The sequence below is a fragment of the Canis aureus genome, chromosome 5 (genome assembly GCF_053574225.1).
Source record: "Canis aureus isolate CA01 chromosome 5, VMU_Caureus_v.1.0, whole genome shotgun sequence".
Lineage (NCBI taxonomy): Eukaryota > Metazoa > Chordata > Mammalia > Carnivora > Canidae > Canis > Canis aureus.
Genome location: NC_135615.1, coordinates 75,234,316 through 75,258,997, shown reverse-complemented (window position 1 = coordinate 75,258,997; position 24,682 = coordinate 75,234,316). Strand labels below are relative to the sequence as shown.

The window sequence follows — 24,682 nt, the reverse complement described above, 5'->3', positions numbered from 1 at the left end:
CTTCAGAAAACCAAGTAAGTTGCTTAGTGCTAACGTCAGTATTTTGCCTATCTTGTAATGAGGGCACTTGAATTATAGAGAGAATGCCATGTTCATGGTCAAACAAAATCTCCTATCTCAAATGAAAGAAATATTAAGGCTGGAGTCTTCTTACTCAGGTATAATAAGCATTATTTTCTTGCCTTGCTCTAGACCTGACAAGCTATACCTCATTGTTTGTGGTATTTATGACTTTTTCAAAAAATGAATTATCTTTTTATTTTTGAAATACGTTTCTCTATTACAATGATCATTCTAGGAGTGTGAATTTTCCTGGAAAGCAGTCTTGAGTTGTCCCATCTTTTCTGCCATAGTTATTTTTGTAAAGGATATTTGACTTTAATTTTTTTCTATAGAGCTTCATAGTGTGTTTACACATTAAGTTTATAAATTTATGAATGAGATACTGAGGGTTTATTCTTTCATAAAATACATCAGATCCTCATTTTTTAAAAAGTTGGTTCTCTTGGAGAATTAAAGAATTATATAACTTGAATGTGTATGTAGGAAAGGATATAAAGAAGGAAAATAGGGATCCCTGGGGTGGCACAGTGGTTTAGCGCCTGCCTTTGGCCCAGGGCGTGATCCTGGAGACCCGGGATCGAATCCTACCGCGGGCTCCCGGTGCATGGAGCCTGCTTCTCCCTCTGCCTATGTCTCTGCCTCTCTCTCTCTCTCTCTCTCTCTCTCTGTGACTATCATAAATAAATAAAAATTTAAAAAAAGAAGGAAAATAATATTTATTGACTAATGTGAGATGAGAAAGTCCAGTGTGATGGATAAGCATATGGACTTTAAAGTCATACGAACCTGACTTCAAAGAATGTCCCTGACACTAGTTGTGTGACCTTGAACAAGTCACTTATTTACTTTAGCCCTCATTTTTCTCATCTGTAGAATGAAGATGGTAAATAATACCACCTACTTTATAGGACTGCTATAAGGGTAATTGAGATAAGTCACATAAAAAAAACTTACCATAATGCCTAACACAGATAATTGCTCGTAAAATTATTTGCTGTTACTACTACTTTTTTTTTTCTTTGTCTTATTTTGTTCCAGTTAGGGTATTAGCTTCAGTTTCATATGTGAAGAAACCAAAGTTGCCCCAGGTTTAGTTACTTGGTAGAGGCCCATATCTTTCTAACCCCAAAGTCTGTCCTCTTTCTGTTGTATTGTGCTACTTCATCATTTCTGAGTGATGTTTATGTGTAACAACTCATATGATACTTTCAGGCTATCTGCTACATATAGGGCAAGTATCTTTATCTTGGTTTTACAGGTGAAACAACAGGTACCAGGAAAATTTTTTCCTTCTCAAAATGACAATCTCAATTAAAAAAAAAAAAAAAACAGTATAGATATGACAACGGTACAAAATGTGATTGGACCAGGATCTCTTGATTTATCAATCTCTTATTTATCTGTTGCTTTAAAGGATATTAGTGAGGGGTGCCTGGGTGGCTCAGTTGGTTGAACATATGACGCTTGGTTTTTCGGCTCAGGTCATGATCTCAGTGTCATGAGATCCAGTCTCACGTTAGTCTCACTGCTGAGTGTGGAGTCTGCTTGCAATTCTCTCACTCCCTATTCCTCTGCCCCCCCCCCCTTTCTCTAAAATAAATAAATCTTAAAAAAAAATAAAGGACATGAGATAATTACTGAAATTTGAATAAGGTGTCTAGATGAGATAATAGTATGTTACTATCAATGTTAATTTCCGGACTTTGATTTAAAAAAAAAAATACAACATATATAGGGAGAGAATGATAAGAACATGATAAAATGTTTTCTCATTTGTGTATTCTGAATGAAAGATACAAGGGAATTCTTTGTGCTATTCATGCATCTTTTCTGTAAGTCCAAAGTTACTTCAATATGAAGAATTTAAAAAGTTAAAGTAACACATACTTGTTATGAAAAAAATGAATACAACAGTGTATTAGCATAATGCAACAGACCTTAATTTAGTAGTCCTGCTTTGGGGTGATCACTGTTATATAATTTTTAAGTATTGTTTTTTTTTCTTTCTATGTAAGCAAACTGAATTTCTTCCTTAACAAAAATAAGATTCTGTTTTACATACAAGTTTCTTGGCTTTTCTCCTCACTTAATGTCTTCTCCATTTCTTTCCATAGAAAAGTATTCATTAATATTTCTAGCAGCAGCACAGCTTTCCACGTAGAAATCACTGTGTTCTCTGCGGTCTCCAGACTCCTGTTTCTGTGCTCTTTCACCAGCACCCTGCAGCCTTTCTGCTCCCGGTTCCTCAGGTTTCTTTCCTGTGAGAGGGTAATAACTACCCTGCCTCTTTCACAGTTGTAAGGCTAAAATGAGATAATTAATGTGAAAGTATTTGGAAAAATTACACATATGATGTAAGTGTAAAGTGTGATTAGGTAGATGATTACTCCTGCTGAAGATAGGAAGTGTAATCCTGCGGGTTGTTCTCTTTCTCTTCCTGTGCTTCGGCAACATCCACATCCCAAACCTCACAGAGGCCACACTGTCCAAAGTAGTATGTTTTCTTTTTTTCAGACGAAAGTATTTTTGAAGCAGAATTTCTTAAAACTCTAAATTCTCCAGTTGTGTTAAGTTACAGTACCTGTCCTTGATATCTCTGTAGTCTATATAGTCCTTTGTCAAAACACCATACTACCCAATTTTTTTAAAGATTTGTTTATTTTAGAGAGCGAGCATATGCGTGGTGGGGGGGGGTGGTTGGAAAGGGACAGAGGGAGAGAGAATCCCAAGCAGACTTCACGCTGAGAGTCCTGCTTGGGAATGGGGCTCGATCTCACAACCCCAGGTCATGACCCCAGCCAAAACCAAGAAGAGTTAGTCGCTTAACTGACTGTGCCACCCAGGCGCCCTACCACAAAATTCTTAAAAGCTCTTTAAAAAGATTTCTATTCTAGGTTTTCTTTATTCTTTCTAAATGGGGCATATTTTGCGCTAGATTTGTTATTGCAGTGGCTGTGTGTGTGTGCCTGCATATGTGTGTGTATGTAATTGACTCTCAATGGTTCTCTTGGCAGTCTACAGGAAGCCCAGAATAGAAAAGACAAAATAAGGAGTACCTTAGGTCTTCTCAGGAGTCCCTCCTCTCTGGATTGCACACCAGGATGCAGGTGCAGAACATAGCAGTGGGGGCTAGGCCATTTTACCTTGATGCTTGCATACAACTTTCTGTAGTGCACAATTTCTCAATCATTTTTGTCTCAAGACCTCTTTCTGTTCTTGGTTTATATGGGTAATATTTATCAATATTTACTGTATTAGAAATTAAGACACTTTAAATAATTACAAGCTGATATAAAAATAATAATAAATCCAGTAGAAGAGTGGTGTGGTTTTACATTTTTGCAGATTTCTTTCATGTTAGGTTCAATAATAGAAAACTCTTTGAGAACCCCCACTGTAGGCTGAGCCAGTCAGTGGCAGGTAGGCCAAGTGGAGTGATAGTCTGGTACGCAGAGCAAGGCTGATTAAATTCATTTTTTTCCTGTTGGAGACCAGAACAGATGGGGAGCCAGGTGCAATGGTAATCTTCAGAGCAGAAGCTGTATTTGTCCCCTTTGTTGATGTTGCTTTTTCCTGATACCCTTCCTTGTCATCTGTGCATGATCTCTCCGTCTACCTTCACTTTAAGTGTGTACTTCGGTAACAGCTTTACTATAGATCCAAAACACTTGTGTACTGCAGGTCATTCATTCAACAAACGTGTTGAGTTTCTGCAGTGTGCAGGGTACTGAGGATAAAGCAGGCAACAAAATAGGCAGCTCTTTCGTTCTTGTGGACTTTACATTTAAACAGTTAATTAACTAAAGTACTATTTATTTATAACTGTGATTAAATGTTCCTGTGGTACAGGATGCTGTGTGAGCATGTGCTGGGTAACAGTCTTTACTGTGGGATCAGGGAGGCCTTTTTAAATGAAGTGATGTTTGTGCTGGGTGTTGAAGGCTGAGTAGTAATAGAAGTACTTCATTTGGTTAAATTGTATTTAGGTGGGGATCTGGTGTGTGATCCCCAGAAAGAAAAATAAGAAAATGGAAGAATTAACCCTGAACAGTGTTCCCAGTTGAGGGAAGGAGAGTTGAGGTTTGGAGATAAATACTGATTATCTAAGTAGATGATGTTTTCTGAGATGTGGTAGTGGAAGTTCCATGAGAGTGAGAGATTTATACCACGGGCCAGTACGTCCCAAGTTTTAATGTATGCACAGATGGTCTAGGGATCTGGTGAAAAAGCAGGCTTAGATAAAATAGGTCGGGGTGGGCCCTGAAATACTGCTCTTCTAAAAAGCTGATACGTGATGCTGATGCTGCTGGTCCATGGACCACACTTTGAGTAGCAGGACTATAATTACACATAATCAGATTTCAGTAGAAATATCAGCTGGACAAGAGAGGCTGGATGAATATTCTAGAGGTGATGTGGAGTAGGGAGAGGTATTTGATAACACAGAAGATAGCAGTTTCGTGTAAGAAATATCATGCTATATACTGAAAGCTAAAAGCAATTCACAGTTGCTATTACAGAGGTGACAGGAAGGCTAGGGATTGAGATAGATGGCCACTAGCACAGCCAGTAAAATATTCTACAGAGTCATTTCTGTGGTGAGGACCAAGTGAACTAAATGGCCATTAGTCTGCCTAGGAAAAAGGTCAGGTACTGAGGATTGATGGCCACACCATGATAATTACATGGGCTCCAGAAAATGATCTAAATGACAGCAGCTAGTGGTACTGGAGAGAAGGTGCACTTTAAAAAAGAAAAATGTTCAGTACCACTTCTCATTAATCATAGACGATTAATCCATAGGTGAAGAGTATTGCCAAATAGATTTAGGTTAAAAATGGTTGTAAATGGCAAGGGTAGGAATAGAATGGGGGAGGGGAAAGAAACTTATAGTTAATAAGCACTTTGAAAGAATCATCACCATTAAGCTTAATAATTGCACATGTCTCTTCTTAGTTTCACTGGCATCCGAAACAGAAGCTTATAAGACCATCAAAATTCACTATGTAATTGTGGAAACTATCTTTTCATTGTAGTTATGCTTAAATTTTTTTTCCTGTTCTATAATAGAAGTTTTATTTATGGGATCCCTGGGTGGCGCAGCGGTTTAGCACCTGCCTTTGGCCCAGGGCGCGAACCTGGAGACCCAGGATTGAATCCCACGTCGGGCTCCCGGTGCATGGAGCCTGCTTCTCCCTCTGCCTGTGTCTCTGCCTCTCTCTCTCTCTCTGTGTGTGTGTGACTATCATAAATAAATAAAAAATTTTTTTTAATTAAAAAAAGAAGTTTTATTTATTTTTATTTTGTATTGATACTTTTATTATTTAAATTCAGTAAGCCAACATATAGCAATCTTTGAATATTTGTTCAAGATATTTTATAGTTATTCAAAATGTGTTTGGATCAGAGAAATAACATCAAGTTATGAGCCATGTTGTGAACTGCATCTGTAAATGTGTTTTATATTTAATCACATTCTCTTCATGGTTTAAAAGAAATATTATAGAATGCCATAATAGCTTAAAACCTAACTTTCCCCCATTAGAATGTCATCTCTTTGGATTTGGCAAAATCTTGTGACCTTCAGAACATGGACGGAAAGGAATTAGGATTTCTACACTGATAAGCACTCACTTTTAGATTACTTTAAAATTTTTTACAGAAAAAAAAATTTTTTTTACAGGTACCTATAGAAGGATAATAAGAATTTGCTGATACAGAGGCCTAAGTGAATACTAAATCAGGCAACTGTTTTAAACTTTCTAGAACCCTGACGGCAGAAATGAATCAATAGAATTCAGCACTAATTCTAAAATAAAATCAAATTTTTTTAGGAGTTGAGTAAAAATTATTTATATATACTTAAAAGTGTGGTCAAACACATAATGTAAAATTCAGCATCTTAACCATTTTCAAGCACATGATTGTGCAACTAAGCTCTAGAACTCTTCATATAAAATTTGTAAAATCTGCTTTGTTAATTAGATCACCTCTTGATTTTTAGAGGCAGGCCCACCTAAAAAGAGAGCCTGAGGAAAGTTGAGTGTTTGGCATATATTTGTGAGAGGTCAAGTTTCCTCAGATATCTGCACTTCTAAACTGTGACTTAGTAAAGCTGGGTGTCAAGGAACATAAAATGTACGAAAGCATTCTTTTTTGCAAAAGAAATCTATAAAGAGCTCTCTCTCTTTTTTTATTTTTTAAGATTTTATTTATTTACTCATGAGAGACACAGAGAGAGAGAAGCAGAGACACAGGCAGAGGGAGAAGCAGGCTCCATGCAGGGAGCCTGATGTGGAACTTGATCCTGGGATCACGCCCTGACCCAAAGGCAGAAGCTCAACCGCTGAGCCACCCAGGCATCCCAAGAGGAACTCTCTTAAAGTCACCAACTTGGGCAGCCCGGGTGGCTCAGCAGTTTAGCACTGCCTTTGGCCCAGAGCCTATTCCTGGAGACTTGGGATCGGACCCGGGATCCAGCCCCACATTGGGCTCCCTGCATGGAGCCTGCTTCTCCCTCTGCCTGTGTCTCTGCCTCTCTCTCTCTCTCTCTGTCTCTCATGAATAAATAAATAAAATCTTAAATAAAATAAAATAAAGTCATCAACTTGAAAATGAGTAGTTCACTGTTACAAAGATGATCATTTATGTATTGCCTTCGGTTTCAATGATTGGGTTAGTACAAAGTATTCAACAGGCTGTCATTCTTTGGATCATCCTATCTAAATACTGCATAGTGCAACAGAAGGTTGCCTCCCAGACTGGGATCCTGCTGTGCCTTGGGAGCATTTGGGGCAGAAACAGTTGATTGTAGTCTACCTTGTCCACCTGGGGAGTGGTGACGTCTACACACAATGATGTACTTGCCACAACTCATTCACCTCACCCAGGCACAGCCCCTTGGGAAAAAGTATTCATCCGAGAAGTAAAAACATTTCCAGGCATGCCATTTCTTAAATGCCTTAGAAACAGGGATGAGAGGCTGTTATCACTTCTTTAAAACCTAGAAACTGTTCTAGAGACAGGGGGAAAAAACCTTTCAGTTTTAAAGCCAAGCAGCTTGGAAATCTAGTTTGAAATTAGATTTGTGTTCCTGAGTGCCTATGTGATTCAGCTGTTCCTTTTAGTAAAATATGCCTTGCTCTCCACTGGATCAGGGACAGATTTAATGGGTGAGAATGAGGGCCTCAGCCTCATCTTCATCTGGCTAATATGATTCTGGTGAAATGGAACTAAAATGTGAGACATAGAATGCAAGCCTGTTTTCCTCTGGTTTGCCTTGGGTTCTTTGTATAGCAAACCTCTTAATCAAAAATTATTATCAAGCCCTAAGACCATCTACTAAGAGGATTAGAAATTGCCCCTAGTTGCAAATTATGTGTCATTATGCTTCTGTATCATTGAGGGTCAGACCTATCTGTTTTTTTCATCTTAAACCTTGTGGCTTTAGAGGACTCAGAATCATCCCCAGTGCTAGATCTTGGTTTTGTTGTCTACCGCTACCACCCCCCCCAAGTTTATGGGTTTTTTTGTAACTTATTTTAATATACTTAAAATGGTTTATGAAAGTCTTATTTTGTTGGTGGTGTGTATTCAAACAGCTAATGTAATCACATCAATTTTGAAATGTCTGTGTTATACACGGCTCTAGCCCAAATCAAAGTGAATTTTAGGTATTTCCAATCTATATCTAAGAAAACCTTTTTTTTTTTTTAATTAAATGCCTAAACTTAACCTGCTCCAGAATTGACTGAGTTAAGGACATAGAATTAGGGGTTTATTAGTAAGGGTTTTATTAATCTGAAGGCTTCTATTATGTATTGTACAACTCATGAACTAGAAGAATGGACTTTGAGATTTTAATCTATGTCCTTACTTTGTTTGAGCTACTGCAGTGGTTAAGTATGTGTCCTGCCTGGCTTATCAAAGTCTGCTTCTACTTAACATAAATCCAGAGGGAACTGGAAGTACACATTTACATCTTAGCTAGAGCAAGGTTGAGGTGCTTTAGGATTTTTTTCTTGAATGTACATTTTGTGCTCTCACAATGCATAGTAGTAATTGGCAACTCCTCCCTAAGTTAATTTCTGTTTGGGGAAGTCATTTGGTTTTTGTTTGGCTAATGCAGGTGTATGCTACATAGAAAGGGAAGAAGAGAAAAGAGGGAAAAAGAACACGTCAAGCATATAAGGATGTGCATCAAGAATTTCAAAGACTCTTCAAACAGATGTAGAGGGTTAGGGAAACAGCACATTTGAAGCCTTTCAATCGTGACATTTTCTTCTAATGAAGAATAGCTGGAAAGCTGTAATTTTTGAGAGTATTGCAGTATTTTAAAGTCAGACAGCACATTTTAAAATAGTGGTGAAACAGATTTTTTTTCCATCTTAAGTGGAAATAAGGATTTTTGGTCATCATCTTACATCAATAGTTGTGGGTCTCAGAGCAAATGCCAGAGCTTTTAAAATTTAGGTGGGTTATAGCAACATCTCTCTATCCTTTATCACCATTGTTTTCATGGTATATGAAGACATTTTTTTGTCTCTCAAAACAGTGCAATTTCTTTTTCCAGTGTTTCACAAATGACCTTGAATTAATTCTTTATTTTTATACTTTGCAGTACATTTTTATACCTGAAATTTCTGGTAGTGTGGGCACTCGTCCTCCTGGCAGATTTTGTCCTGGAGTTCAGATTTGAATACCTGTGGCCATTTTGGCTTTTCATCAGGAGCGTCTATGATTCCTTCAGATACCAGGGACTGGTATGTTTATTAATATATGTTTTTCAAGTCTAAGGGATTTAATTTTCTCAGAAAATCTTCAGTAACTGATGATTTAAAAAGCCCACTGATCAAATCATTATACTCCGCCCCCCCCTTCTACCATTGCAGGGGGAAAAGAAGGGAAAGACCTGGGGAGGGAAGCAGGGTAGTGAAGGAAGCAATAGTTACCCAGTCCTACTCTGAAATATTTCTGGAGCCCTGTTACCATGTTAGTGATTGGGTTAGAGATAGAGTGAGTGGTGGTTCTCAAACTTCGTGGTCTCGGGGCCCCGTTAAACTCTTCAAAACTACGGAGGGTTCCAAAGAGCTTTTATTTATATGGGTTAGATCCATATTTACTACATTAGAAATTAAAATGGAAAACAAATTTGAATGTTTATTAATTCACTTAAAAATAACAAGCCCATTACATGTTAATGTAAATTACATTTTTTAAGTGGAAAATAACTATATTTTCCAAAACAAAAAAATTAGAAGATTGACTACATTTTTGCAAATCTCTTTAACATCTGGCTCAATGGAAGACAGCTGCATTTTCATATCTGCTTCTGAACTCCGTCGATTGCAATATTACATATCATGTAGCTTCTAGAAAAAGCCACCTTAGTCCTGAGTGAATGAGCATGAAAAAGGCAGATTACATCTTACTATTGTTATTAAAATGGTATTGACCTGGAAGACCCCCTGAAAGGATCTCAGAGACACCTGCACCCTTCCCCACACCGGGAATCCCCAGACCATGTTTTGAAAACTACTGAATTAGAGCAAGGGCACAGGCCCAGGCTTGTTCCCTTGGTTGACCTGCAGGTTTCTTGTGTTCCATGGCCATACCATAAGCCTGGAACTCTTGTCCTCAGAAATCCAGAGCCTTGAAAAGCTGGCTTCAGGTTCATGTCCTCTTGGGAATACCTAGTGGTAGGTATGTCCTGAGAAGGGCTGCATTATTAAAATCTTCAACATCAACATAATTCTTACTATCATGGTTCATTTGTGCTCCAACAGCCTGTTCTTTAAGAATGAGGCTCTTTAGGAATATTTTAGAAGGAGAGAGGAGCCTTTTCTGTGTTAAAATTCTAGTTGTTTTAGGTCACCCACCTATGGAGTTCAAATGAACTTACTGTGATCCAGCCTCAGTTTGTTCTGGTCCAGTTCTTCTTCATGATTTGAGGACATAAATAGGATTACTTTTTAATGTTGGGTTAACCTCTACTTTTTATATGGTGGGTTTTAAATGTTTAAAATTTCCTGTTGTCACTGGCTCTACAGTTCTTGCATGACAGCTTCAGAGATTTTGTCCAACATGCTTTTGATAATCTGTGTTTGAAAATAACAAGTTCTAAGATATGTTTTTAATTTTGTTTTGTTTTTTCCTTTAGGCCTTCTCAGTATTTTTTGTTTGTGTAGCGTTTACGTCAAATATAATTTGTCTGCTGTTCATCCCCATACAATGGCTTTTTTTTGCTGCTAGCACATATGTATGGGTTCAGTATGTGTGGCACACAGGTAAGTCTTAATGGCTTCTTAGATAGAAATCTTAGATTCAAACTCTTAATGTAATGATTTCTTTGAATGCATTATTTGGAGTTGAGTTTAATATGGACATTTTTAAGTGGCCTTTTCCTAATAGATTATAGCTTTAAAATACATTTTATATTTTTTTCATGATTGAATGAAAAGTGTAAACCTTTATGATTTGACATCTCAAGTGTAGGCATTTTAATGATCAATTCTCATGATGAAGATTTTCTTTTTTCTTTTCTTTTCTTTTTTTCTTTTCTTTTCTTTTTTTTTAAGTTGAAGTGTTTTCTATTTAGGTAGACTCTAAGATAGCCATGTTCCACATAGGAAAGCTGTTCCTGGAGTTTCAGCTTTGCAAGGAATGTCTGAGGTCATTTAGTTGAACCCTTATTTGGCATAAGAATCCCCACAGCATCCCTGACACATAGTGGTTTAGTCTCTAATTGAAAGGCTACAGTGACAAGGAACTCAGCTTTTGGGGCAGCTGTAATAGAAAGTTCTTCCTGATACTAAGCCAGAATTCTCCTCCTTACACTTTTGACCTAGCACATCTTGACTGTTTGGGGGCTCATTTATCTCTTAGAGGATATAAGGAGGTTTCCCCCCACAAATATAGAGAAGTATACAAAACTTTTCCTTCAGATTCAAGGGGTCTGCAGACCATCCCCTCATGCCCCAACACTGCATCCCTGCGTTAGAGCCACACCAAAGGAATGTGGTCTCCCACCCACGGTTAACATTTCTTTAGAGATTTAAAGACACTGTTGTATCCTCTCAAGCCTTCTTGTCTGTAGGCACAACATCTCTGATTTCCTTAGCTTTTCCTTGTATGGTATTTGAAGCACTTTTGCCATCCTCATCTCCCTGATTCTTAGTGGTTCTCTTCATCAAAATGTGCTGTTTCTGGTATGTCCTGACTGGCAGGGAGCCACGCAGTCCCCTCCTTTCTTCCTAGAGCTGTACTTCTGCTGTCTCAAACTAAGATGAGATGAGATGTTTCCATAGCTCCAGTCCTGGAGTGGAATGTGAAAGCCTGAGTGGGATGCATGGGGATGTGAGGATTAGCTCTCAGTGTTAAACTTGTCTACCAAGCTGCATGAAACCTGATTCTTAGACCCTCCCACAAACTGTAGGTTTTTGACCACCTAGGGAGTGCCAGCTCCTAAAAGCTCTCTGGAGCAGCATTCATCCTCTTCTCAGAGGTGCTAAGAGGATAATGTTGGCCCATGTAGAACATACAGGTCAGCTCTGTTATTTGAAGTATCTACCGTGAGCATAGTTTTCTCCATCTTTAGCACTCTCTCATATCTGACCTGATTTATAAGCTAACAGGACAGTTCCTTAGTCTGCTTTCCTCTAAATAAACTGATTTTTTTCAAACTTTAGTTTTTCTTATATTTTCTTGTTCTGGGTCTTAGTTTCAAGTGAGTTGTCATTTACACTTGTCATTTTGTCTAGGTCTCAGTTTCTTCTTCTTCTTCTTCTTCTTCTTCTTCTTTCTTCTTCTTCTTCTTCTTCTTCTTCTTCTTTCTTCTTCTTCTTCTTCTTCTTCTTCTTCTTCTTCTTCTTCTTCTCCTCCTCCTCCTCCTCCTCCTCCTCCTTTCTTCTTTCTTTCTTTTTTCTTTCTTTTTTCTTTCTTTCTTTCTTTCTTTCTTTCTTTCTTTCTTTCTTTCTCTTCTTCTTCTTCTCCCTTTTTTTTTTTTTTTCAAAGATTTATTTATCCCAGAGGTTGGGAGAGGCGGGTGATAGGGGCAGAGAGAGAATCTCTAGCACACTCCCCGTTGAGTGAAAAGCCCGGTGTGGGGATCCCATGACCCTGAGATTGTGACCTGAGCCCAAATCAAGAGTCAGCCACCTAACCCACTGAGCCAGCCAGGCTCCCCCATCAGTTTCTTCTTTGTCAGGGGAAAGTGGAATAGTCAAGATAATGTCTGAGGAAGCCTTCTAGCTCAACAATCCATGACTCTCATGAACTATAATGATTTCCTAAATTACTTTAATATTGTCTTAGTAGTTTGGAAAAACTACTCCTGTAACTATTAACAGAACCTATTGGGAATGAGTTCAGTGGGTGACCTACAGAGCAGCAGTGAAGCTAATATATCCTAAGTGATACTGGCCTCGCTTTAGCCCAAGGCTCATAAATGTATGCTGGAGTAGTTAAGTTGTGAAGTATGTTTTAATTTGGGTTGATTAATGCTCAAATAAACAAAACAAAACAAACTTCGTGTTCTTATTGGGCCGGACAAATATGAGTACAATTTATATGACTTGGGATTAATTTCTCTTAGGACTTGTTAAAATTTAAAATTCTTAAGTTTATTAGGAAGGATTGGCAAAATTATATATTGCCATAAAATAATGATAATATTACATCGTAAATTTCTTTGCTGTTAAGAGGGGGGAAAAAACAGGATACAAAACTCTGTGTACAACATGAATCTTTCACTTGCTCAAAAATATTTTCAACATGATTTTATTTTATTATTTGATAAGTGTAGAAATATAGATATTTTGTCCAAAAATTTCTGGGTTTTTTTGCTGTAATGTGTTTATTATGTATATGATAATTTTAGAAATTAATAGTATAGGGAGTTAGAGAATATAAATTTTTGAAATGAATTTGAAAATGCATTATCCTATGGGTTGCTGTCTTTGTACATTGTGAAAATGCCCCTTATTTTGTAAAGTTAAATCTGTAAGAGTGGTTGAGGCCATTCACTGCCTTCACAAAGCTTCCAGCATTTTCTTACTGCATGGACTAGGTCTCAGGGGATTTAGGTTCTTCTTGGGAGCAGACCCAGTATTATCTCTGTGAACTTGGACCCAATTTGTATAAACTCTGGGCCTTCCTTTACTCTTTAGTATAATAAGGAGGTTGGACTAAATGATCTTTGTAGTTCCAAGGTGCTATGATTTTTCTTTTGTTTCATCCCAGAGGTCTTTAGTAAAAAGCCATTTAGTCCTGATTTCCCGCCCCTGACTTGCTGTTCTTTCTTCTGTAACTCGCTTGCCTTACACAGTCTCAAATGAGTTCTTTCCAGAGTTATTGGGCCTCATGTCTATGAGTCCATCTCCGTTTAAAAAAAAAAAAAATTTAAACATGTCCTGACATAGACCTAGCCTGCAGATTTTGATTCTAAAAATCAGTGAAAATTACCTCATTGTTTGTATTTTATTTACTGTATTGCAAGATATTTCTATAGGGTAGATTCTTGGAAATGGAATTTCTGGGTCAGAAGTATATCTTAAATTGAATTATACTGAGAAACTTCCTTCTAAAAATGTTGCTCCAATTTATATTTTTGCCAAGTATGAGAATGAACCCTTTGCCTTACCCACCCTCTATTGACTTTTAAATTTTTGCTTATCTGATAGGTTAAAAAAATGGAATCTCCTTTTTAAAACATTTGTATCTCCCTAATCAGTAGTGAAGGTGAACATCTTTTCATGTTTTTTAGCCATCTATATTTTTCTTTTATAGCTTGCAAATTCTTTTTTTCAGTTGCCTTTTTATTAATTTGTAGGAGCTCTTTGAATGGTAGGGCTGTGACTCCTTTCTTTTACATATTGTAAATAGAATGTTTGTCTTTTGTCTATGATTCCATCATATCTCTTGTCATAGAAAAGACTTCAGTTTGGATCATATTCTTTTTTTTTTAGATATATTAATTTACTTTTAAAGAGAGAACATGCAAGAGTGCGGGGGAAGGGGCAGAGGGAGAGAGAGAATCTCAGTCAGACTCCCTGCTGAGCATAGAACCTGATGTAGGATTCAATCCCATGACCCTGACCCTGAGATCATGACCTGAGCCAAAACCAAGAGTTGGACACACATCACCCACTGAGCCACCTGGGTGCCCCTGGATCATAATGCTTTTTAATTAGTTTCAAAGTTATTGTAGGGGCACCTGAGTGGCTCAGTTGGTTGAGCGTCTGCCTTTGGCTCAGGTCGTGATCATGGGGTCCTGGAATTGGGACCCCGCATTGGGTTCCCTGCTCAGTGAGAAGCCTGCTTCTCCCTCTCCCTTTGCCCCTTCCCATACTCATGCACTCTCACTCTACCTCTTTTCCTGTAACAAATAAATTAAAAAAAAATTTTTTTTAAGTTACTGTAGTTGAGAGAAAAGTGACAGTTCCCAGAGGGAAGGAGCGTAGGGGAGGGGCAAAATGGGTGAAGAGGAGCCAGAGGTCCAGGCTTCTAGTTACGGAATGAATGTCACATTAGTAAAAGGCACAGCATAGGGAGGAGTATAGCCAATGATACTGTACTAACCTAGTTTGGTGACTACACTCGTGGTGAGCACAACATAACCTATAGGGAAGTTGAAGGTGTTGAATCACTATGTTGTACCCATGAAACTAATGTAACATTGTGTGTCAACTATACTCAAAAAATAAAAAATAAAAGGAAAGTTACTGTGGTCAAACTAGTTTCCCAAACAACCCATCTGTTCTGTTAGTTTAATTTATCACTGATGCTTGTCTTTCTGCTGCTTTCCCACAGAAAGGGGAGTGTGTTTGCCCACAGTGTCCCTCTGGATACTCTTTGTTTATATTGAAGCAGCAATTAGATTTAAAGATCTCAAAAATTTTCATGTAGACCTTTGTCGTCCATTTGCTGCTCACTGGTGAGTATTATGCATATTCTTAATCTATAATTCTGTTCAGTGTGTTCAATGTAAAAGGGTAAGTTCAATTCTAAATTTTTCCTTAGAGATTTTACGCGAACCCAGAAGACAACATAGCATAGTGGTAAAGGGCATGAGGCCTCTATTCAGGCAGACAAGTGTCTGAACCCCAGCTCTTTTCCTGAACAGCATTGTTGCCTTGGACATGTCACCTCTGTAAGCCTTAGAGCTCTCACCTGTTATTGGGGACCTGTCTTGCAGAGTCATGAGAAAGATGAAATGAGGGGATATATGTTAAGTATTTAACTTAATTTCAAGCACAAAGGTGTCTGATAAATGTTATCTATTTTTATTATAATCAAATAATTTCTAAAATGTCCTGATGAAATATGTGGCTGTTTCATGAAGCTTAAATGAACTGACTTAATTTTTGCTAATATGGCAGAAACCAAAATAAACAGGAATCAACTAAAAAGGTATAGTTTCCAGTATTTGAAAGTCTTTTCACATGCAAGTGAATTAAATGAACTCGGTCAATAAAACTTGTCACTTTGAATTTGCAGTGAGATCACATTTAGACTAATTATAATTTATAAGTTTGAATGTTAATGAAGCTTAATAATGAGTTTTGACAGTGTTTGTAGAGGCTTTGAAATGATACTAGACTGATGAGTTGGATGAAAATATTTCAACTTTTTATCCCAGGGGTTAGAGTTATAAGTACAGCTGGTTTAATTTGGTGGGACAAAACAAATGTTGGCACTGATATTAATACTTATTTAAACGATTCTTGAAATTATTTATGACAGAGTATTTTTGAACTGACTTTTCAAGAATAGCTGGTTGACAATACCCCTCAAGTGGCAAGAATGAAGTAGTCACCTGAATTGACACTGGCTGTGATATTAAAAATGAATTTGTGTGCCTTTTGGTTTTTTAACACAGTGTTTACTTATGCCCACTCATAAAATCTCTACCCTATTAGTTCTTAAAAGCATACTGATGCCCAAGTTCTAATAGTGCACAGAGTTGTTCAATGTTAATCAGAGACATTAGCCACTATACCCAACAGTCACTGGGTTAAGTTCTTGAGTTGGCTTGAAGATTGCCAGAGTCTAGTGGGCAACCTCTTATGGTCTAGTAGTCGTGCTATTCCCTGGGGGTTTGTTCTGTGTGCCAGCTGCCTCTCATTTCCATAGCAGACGTTACATATATTTATGTGTGTACTAAATGCTCTACTACCGATCATCAGCTAGAATTTATTTCTTAATTTCCATCATAGGTGCCTTAATGTGCTTTATGCATGTGTTGTTTGTGTTTAACTGGCAATTACTGCTAGATTTTCTTCTTTCCAGCATTGGGTACCCTGTGGTGACTTTGGGCTTTGGCTTCAAAAGTTACGTAAGCTACAAAATGCGGTTGAGGAAGCAAAAGGAAGTGCAAAAAGAGAACGAATTTTACATGCAGCTTCTTCAACAAGCTCTCCCCCCAGAGCAGCAGATGCTACAGAAGCAAGAAAAAGAGGCCGAGGAAGGTAGGTCTTTACCCTAAAGCTGTGTTGGCTCAGAGATTAGTCATTATTTTGTCTATCAATAGAATCCCCCCTGCCACCACCCTCCCCCCGGAAAAGTTGGTAGGACTTTGGAAGATTCCCAAGGATTTTCCTGTTTTCTGGTGTTCCCCTTCAGGGCTGTTGCTTTGTTTGGTCATGAAATACAGGGTGTGGGTTTTTTGCTACCTAGTGTCTAAAGATCATGTGCTTGTAGAATGTTTATTTTATTTTATTATTTTTATATATTTTATTTTTATAGCTTATTTTGTATTTCAATATTTTATTAAAAATATTAAAACTATTTATTCTCAGTAGCAATGTATATATAACTATGTGAGTTTGTAATTGAGGTAAACTAAGAACCAAAGTATAAGCAAGATCGAGAGAAACAACTGTTTTATAAGTTAAAATTATTCTGAAGAGAGCAAAGGTCCCATTCTAAATGATTCATACAATGAATGCAATGTGGATCTTAAGGTGAACTTTTCCTAATAGGACCTCTCTAATGAGCATATATCCAATACAATAGATGAATTGACAGTTCGCTTTGGTTTGGAGTCCTGTTTTTAGTTGGTATATACCAAAATCTTATTCTCTAGTATGGTGCAAAAATATTTCTTCAAGTAGACCTGGATAAACTGGAATGTGTAGACCTCACATAGAAAATTCTTTTTGAGTGGTCTAGTAAATGACATAACTTCTTATCTCAGTGCTAGAGTCAAGGAAAGGATAGATGCCCTGTATCCTAACATCACGCTTCTCCTCTTGTTTCATTTCATTGCTCTCTTTTCAGTAAAGCTATTAACAGTCTGGTTAGCATTTTTTAAAATATGGCCTCTTAAGTGTCTGACCTACCTGGGTCCTCTCATCCCAGTGATAGATAAGTTTGATTTGACTGATATGTATGATTTAATTATAAAATCCTCATCTTATTTTCAAAGCCAAACGTATAATGGTTTGGTGTTTATAAATGATGGTTATTTTCTAACCGTACAGCTTCTCAAATTTGTCTGGATTTGCTTCCCAAAGTTAGCATGATCTGGTGTAGTTATTGCTTCTAAATGAGTTTGCAAATTGATATAGTGAGTCTCTAAGTGTAGACAATGCAGTTTGTTGAATCAATCTGTGCTGTGTTTTTATACAACTAAATATTCCGGTATGGGTTTTTTGTTTGTTGGTTTGTTTTTGGTATTGTAGCAGCCAAAGGATTGCCTGATATGGATTCCTCGATCCTTATACACCACAACGGAGGTATCCCAGCCAACAAAAAACTCTCTACAACTTTGCCAGAGATAGAATACCGAGAAAAAGGAAAAGAAAAGGACAAGGATGCCAAAAAACATAATCTTGGAATTAATAACAACAATATTCTACAACCTGTAGACTCAAAAATACAAGAAATTGAGTATATGGAAAACCATATCAATAGTAAAAGATTAAATAATGATCTTGTGGGAAGTACAGAAAATCTTTTGAAAGAGGACTCATGCACTGCTTCCTCAAAAAATTACAAAAATGCCAGTGGAGTTGTGAACTCCTCACCTCGCAGTCATAGCGCCACAAATGGGAGCATTCCTTCCTCATCTAGTAAAAATGAGAAGAAGCAAAAATGCACAAGCAAGAGCCCAAGTACACACAAGGACTTAATGGAAAATTGTATTCCGAATAACCAGCTAAGCAAACCAGATGCACTGGTAAGGTAAGTGCGTGCTGTGTCCTTACTACCACTTTCCAGTAAACCTGACTTAGGTCTTGAAAACCATACATTTCCATATGGGCCTGTAGGAATTGTTTGTAATAAGTCAACTGCGACTGTTGACTTTGTGGGATTTGACATTTTCGTGTTTATTTCACATGGCTTTGTGGGACACCTAGTGCCATTGTCCTGAAGCATTGACTCCAGCTCTTTGCAGTGTTCTGAGTAAGAGGTGACAATGATTTCTTTGCACATTTGACCAATTCACATGTAACTTGATGCTTCCTGTGGTATTGAGAGACATATCTGTAGTCCTGGTCCTTTTCTGTTTGCATAAGCAAAGTTCCTATGGCATAGACCCCAAACAAAGAGTTTATGTCCTGTTCATGCACATCTCTTTGTCAGACAGGTACAGAAGTTGGGGTGTGGTTGATGTGAGAAAGTTGTCCTTACCACCTTGTGCTTGTTTTTTTATTCCACCTAGGTAAATACAATGTTAGACTTAAATTTTAATCAGAAATGTTCCTTTTCCCATCTTTAAGTAAAAGAATAACATTTTTGTATTACCTTGAGTGGCTCAGCCTTAATTTTGCTGTGTTTTTTATATTTTCTAAAATACACATATGTTGGGGTGCCTGGGTGGCTCAGTTGGTTAAGTGTCTGCCTTTGGCTCAGGTCATGAGGTCCTGGAATCGAGCCCCACATTGGACTCTCTGCTCAGCAGGGAGCCTCCTTCTCCTTCTGCTGCCCAGCTTGTGCTCCCTCTCTCTCATTCTCTGTCAAATCAAGAAAATCTTAAAAAATAATAAAATACACATATGTTCCTTTTACCTTATATCTTTCAATTTGGAAACTGGGATCTGAACTGGACCTTTTTTTATGTGTAATTCAAGAGGATAATTATAATTCCCTCCCTCCACTAAGTTATCTTATATCTCTCTTCCTTTGGCTTAATTAAGAGCAGACAATTTATTCTAGGAGGGAAGGTTTCCAGTGTTATAAATTATATGAACTAGATTATTAATTTGTCTTAATTTTCTCGCTGGCAGTTAGATTAAGGGAAATATATTTGGGTTCTACTGCTAAAGGCTCTAGAGATTTCAGAGCCCATGGCCACTTTTAGAAGCGTACCATGCTGTTGATGGTGCCAGGCTGGCATCCACATCTGTTCATTATGACATTCTGCCCATGGTGCCCTGCAGAGAAAACACTCAGCAGAGAACCCTCCTCCAGGCACCCATGGGAGAAAGGCCAATTAGTTGACCTATTTCAATGGAAATGTCCCACAAATTTACTTTATGCTATAAACAAAACGTGTGCCACAGGCTTTTTAACATCCTTTCTCCTACACAATTTTAATAATAGCAGTCAAGGCAAAACAGTGTTCCTCTGTTGGGTATTGCAGAGAGAGCAGACAAGGCTCAGTCTTGTGACAGCATCTCACCTGGGCCACAGTTGCAACGTTGATCGACTGTACCACCTAATCTGCCTTTAGTAAAGAAGTTCAAGGACTCAGATGGCCAATTTTCCTGCACGTGGGTCCAGTGGCCCTATGTCTCATCCTGGGTTGTATGCTCTTCCTGTGGACACTAACGTGTGCTCTGATGTGCCTTGATCTGGAGGGCCCCAGATATTACTCTGTTTTAGGAGACACCTGGTGTCAAAAACATAAATAGAAAATATTATATGTAAATAGTTTTATAAGCTTCTAGAGGATTATTTTCAATTTCTAATATATTCTAAAAAAATAAGGAGATATAAATATCTGACAACAGTGGAGAAATTTAAATAAAATATGATCCATCCATTTGATGGGCTTTTAATATAGACATTACCAAATCATATTTTTGAGCCATATTAAACAATATAGAGAAGGGCTTATGACATAATAATGAAGAAAGAAAAGCAATTTTATCAAAAACATCTTTTGTTCCTAATTGATACAGTAAAATAATTTGAAGGGACAGGAACTAAAATGATAACAATAGTTACTGCCCCATGATATTGTGGCTTTAATTTTCTTTATACTTTCATGCATTTTCCAATTTTTCTAAGATGAACAACAATGGAAGTTTATAAAAAGAAGAGTATGTGAGCAAATTATTCAGCTTGGTTGTAGGAGGCCTTATCACATTTCCCTCTCTCCCTTCTTGCCTATCTCTTATTTCCTCTTGTTTGACTTCATGTATGCTTTGATGGATATTAGTAAGACTGTAACTGATCCAAACCTGACATGTTTGAGTTGTTAGCTAGAGAGTGGGGTTGTTATCTTAAGATGGAGAGGGGCTGGATTCAGTGGCCCATAAGGCTCCTTCAGGTGAAACGTACATGGACTGACCATGTGTAAGCAAGCCCTTTGCTGCTGCAGACATACCCAGGATTGTGTACGGACCAGGCTGGCTGTGGGAAGAAGATTGATCTCCCACTTCCTGTTTTACAAATTTTTTTAAAAAAATCATTTGAAAAACCAGTACTGTATTATTAATAGTACATTAATTGCAAAACATTCTATAGTATGTGTATATCTCAATATCATGGTTGAGAACCGCTACATGTGAGGAACCAATTCTGTGACTTTGGGGGGAAAATTCATTAGTACACTACTTTCAGAAAGAATTCTTGTAAATCAGTGTGGCTGTGAAAAGGTTTGATAGCTATTCCTTAGAAGGAGAAAGCAGTCTTTCAGGTCTTTTCTCGACCCTTCCGAGCTCCATGGATCCTCTTCAGTGTGCTATAGACCACAGGTTGGCAAATGACTACACACAGGCCAAAGCTGGCCCATTGCCTGTTTTTGTAAAAAAATAATTTTATTGGAATACAGCCACGCTCATTCATTTATGTAGCATCTGTGGCTGCTTTTTTCTTTTTAAAAATTTATTTACTTACTTGAGAGATAGAGTATGCAGGGGTGCAGGGGAAGGCAGAGGGGGGGAGAGAGAGAGAGAATCTCAAGCGGATTCTTTGCTGAGCTTGGAGCCTAAAGTGGGGCTGGATCTTATGACTCTGAGATCATGACCTGAGCCAAGACCAGTAGACGGAGGTTTAACCAACTGAGCCACCCAGGTGCCCCGCATCTGTGGCTGCTTTTGCTTTTGTGTTACTACAATGGCAGTTGACAGAGACCATATGGCCGATAAAGACGAAGATATTAACTGTTTAGCCCTGTATAGAAAAAGTATGCTGGGGAATCCCTGGGTGGCTCAGTAGTTTAGCACCTGTCTTTGGCCCAGGGCGTGATCCTGGAGGCCCGGGATTGAGTCCCATGTTGGGCTCCCTGCATGGAGCCTGTGTCTCTCTCTGCCTCTCTCTCTGTGTGTGTCTCTCATGAATAAATAATTAAAATCTTTAAAAAAGAAAAAAGAAAAAAAAAAGTATGCTGATAGATTGCTAAGGCTAAGGAAAGTAGGGGAGGGTGGGAACTTGGGAAAAATATTGCCTGTAGGATCCTTCCAGGAAGAGTTCAGGAACTTGCGAAAGCCAGTCCAAAGTCCTCTCTTCGTTTGAAAAATACATCTTACAAAATGACCTGATTTCTGCCAGCTTGATTTTTGAACTCTTTACCCAAAATATTTAGAAACAGATGTGCAATGTGGGTAGCCAAAATATTTTCAATTTTGACCTGAGAAAAATTCTAGATAAAAACAGAAAAAAGAATGAGAAAGATCAGTTATCTTACTGAGTGCTGTGGCCATAGTGTTTGTGTGGGCTTTGTGTCCAGCTTTTTTCACTTAAATTCTATTGAGGGGTGCCTGGGTGGTGCAGTTGGTTGGTTAAGCGTCCAACTCTTGGTTCTGGCTCAAGTTGTGATCTCACAGCACTCATTGCAGAGTCTGCTTCAGATTCTTTCTCCCTCCTTCTCCACCCCTCCTTGCTCATGCTCCCTCTCTCAAAGAAATAAAATCTTTTTAAAAATTATATTGAAATCATTTTGTCAACCTAGCCTAACCCTCTTTTCCCTGAATGTGGAATATTCCATTGCAGGTGTGTGAGATCACTGAGTAGTCACTCTAAGATGGGGCAGGTCAGGGTGACACCTGAGCTGCTTTCCTGCAATTTCAGGGCCTGCAAGCAGAAGAGGCTACCATTCTGTTTGCACTTGGCTCAAAGCTCTCTCTCAAATACAGCCAAAGACTAGAGGTGTTCCTTCTTGGTGATTGTTATTTATTTCAGTATCCTGGTCAAGAAAGAGAATTTAGAACTGACTACAAAATGTAAAGTGATCCTTATTCTCTTTCTTTTTAAGATTTTATTTATTTATTCATGAGAGACAGAGAGGTAGAGACATAGGCAGAAGGAGAAGCAGGCTTCTTGCAGGGAGCCTGATGCAGGACTCGATCCCCGAACCCTGGAATCATGCCCTGAGCCAAAGGCAGACGCTCAACTGCTGAGCCACCCAGGTGTCCCAGATCTACATTCTGTAGAAATGTTGAAGCAGAAGTCTCTTCCTGGTTCATTTCTAGTCTACTCTTTTTTTGGTACCCAAGACAGAAGATTCATCTTTTTTTTTATATAATTTTTAATGCTTGTTCTTAATAAGATATCACCTTTGACTTTAAGTTAGGTGAATAGTATCTGGTATGAAGATTCACAAAGGGAAAGTATGCCTAACAAATATGCATTTTAACAAAACTGAGTAGAATTTAGAATGGTGATTATTTTTTTGGAACTGGATGAGTTCTCAGAGGCACCTAGACCAGCCTCCCCAACTCTGTCTTTTTATCAATGAAGTAAATGAGCCCTGGAAGATTATATAGTCTAGGTGATCAAGCTACAGCGGCAGTGCCAGGACCAGACCAAAGTTTCTTGACTTCTTTTTTTTTTTGTTCTAACCATGCTGCTTTAAAAAGATCTATCAATCTGCTTTATTTTTCTCTTTATATTTTTGTTTTTGTGTTTTTGTTTGTTTTAAAGGTGCATACAACTAAAGCTGGCTCAAGAATTGGCACCAGACCTAGATTTTTAAGCTCTCATGGCTAAAATCTATAGAAGAAATGCTTAGAACTTCAGAATTCATTTATTATTAATTCATGAATTATTCAGAATTCATTCATTTTCTTTTTTATAGAGATGCTGTTCTAAGTGTTTTTAAAATTCTTGCTCTTGCCCAAGTACACTTGGGTGTACTTAATCTCTGAACATAAAGGGGCCATCATCCACTCAACCCTTGAAAGCTTATAAGGTCTCTGAGACTTCATCTCTGATGGAACTAGCTTGGGAGTTACTCTGGTTCAGACAGCCCAGAACCACCCACCATGGAATTTGTCCTTTTGGGAGGAATAATTCTGGAATAGGCTTCACTTGTCACCTGCAGATCTAAGAGCCCTGAACTAGAAGACTTGAGACCAGGGATGTAAAACCATCAATTTACCCTGAGGCAAGGCCACTGGTGACAGCTTGGAAGGCCTGGAATCCCCAGGATTGGGGATTGTTATGATAGTAAGTTCTGAAGAAAGTTTGAAGCAAGGGAGCCAGGGAGAGCCTTTTCTTCAGGGAAACACTGAAATCTGGGGAAAGCTATACTTTTGAATATTCTTTCATTCCTTTAAATGTATTTTTAAGCACACCAAAACGTAATTACTTATACCTTATTTCGTTCATATAATTTTGCTTATTTGGAGACTTGAAATCGGGAATGGTAGGGGGAAGGTAGAGGAGAAAATGTTTATCAGAATTTTTCAGATAATCTCTAAGCACGTCACGTCATAGTCCTGACTCAGAGAGAGAGGAGGGGAGGAGAGGGATAGAAAAGGACTTTAAGAAATTCTGACTCATTCATTTATACTGAGGAGATTGAACATTCATGCCCGGGGACTGACTAATATTACCAGACCTAGATCTTAGAGAAATATTTTTGGAGCATATGGATTGATAACAACATATTTTATTTAAAAGGCTATACAATGTTCTAGTCCATCAATGAGTATATAGAGTATTGGGGGGGGGGTTGTTTACGGGCTGTGATGTGTTTGCGACTCTTTACTTTCTGGTTTAAGCTGGTGGATATGCAGAATGTCATTCCTCTTCATTCCACTTTCTAACCCATATAAACTATATTTGTATTTATGATTCTAGGTTGTTGGTTTTTTTTGTTTTTTTTTTTTTTTTTTAGATTTTTATTTATTTATTCATGAGAACATAGAGAGATAGGCAGAGGGAGAAGTAGGCTCCATGCAGGGAGCCCGACGTGGGACTCCATCCTGGGTCTCCAGGATCTCGCCCTGGGCCGAAGGCGGCGCTAAACCACTGAGCCACCGGGGCTGCCCTGATTCTAGGTTTTTCTTAAAAAGAGGGACAAAAGTAACCAGAGTTAAAAACAACCAGTTTTCCCATTTGACTGGGCTTGCTGGTGGCACAGATTGCCCAAATGTGGTTTGACTAGCAGTTCACAGTCTTCTGTATTTCTGAATTTAATCTTATCTTCCAAATACCATCATTTGAG

At 38.1% G+C, this 24,682-nt stretch overlaps 1 protein-coding gene across 1 annotated transcript in view; it reads left to right on the top strand.

Moving 5' to 3' along the window:
- Positions 1-24,682, top strand: part of MACO1 (macoilin 1) — a 60,597-nt gene that overhangs the window by 7,062 nt on the left and 28,853 nt on the right. The window contains exons 2-6 of the mRNA XM_077899074.1: positions 8,684-8,825; positions 10,223-10,349; positions 14,872-14,995; positions 16,351-16,529; positions 17,745-18,246. Coding sequence (XP_077755200.1) covers positions 8,684-8,825; positions 10,223-10,349; positions 14,872-14,995; positions 16,351-16,529; positions 17,745-18,246 — 1,074 coding nt within the window. The remainder of the gene's footprint in view (positions 1-8,683; positions 8,826-10,222; positions 10,350-14,871; positions 14,996-16,350; positions 16,530-17,744; positions 18,247-24,682) is intronic.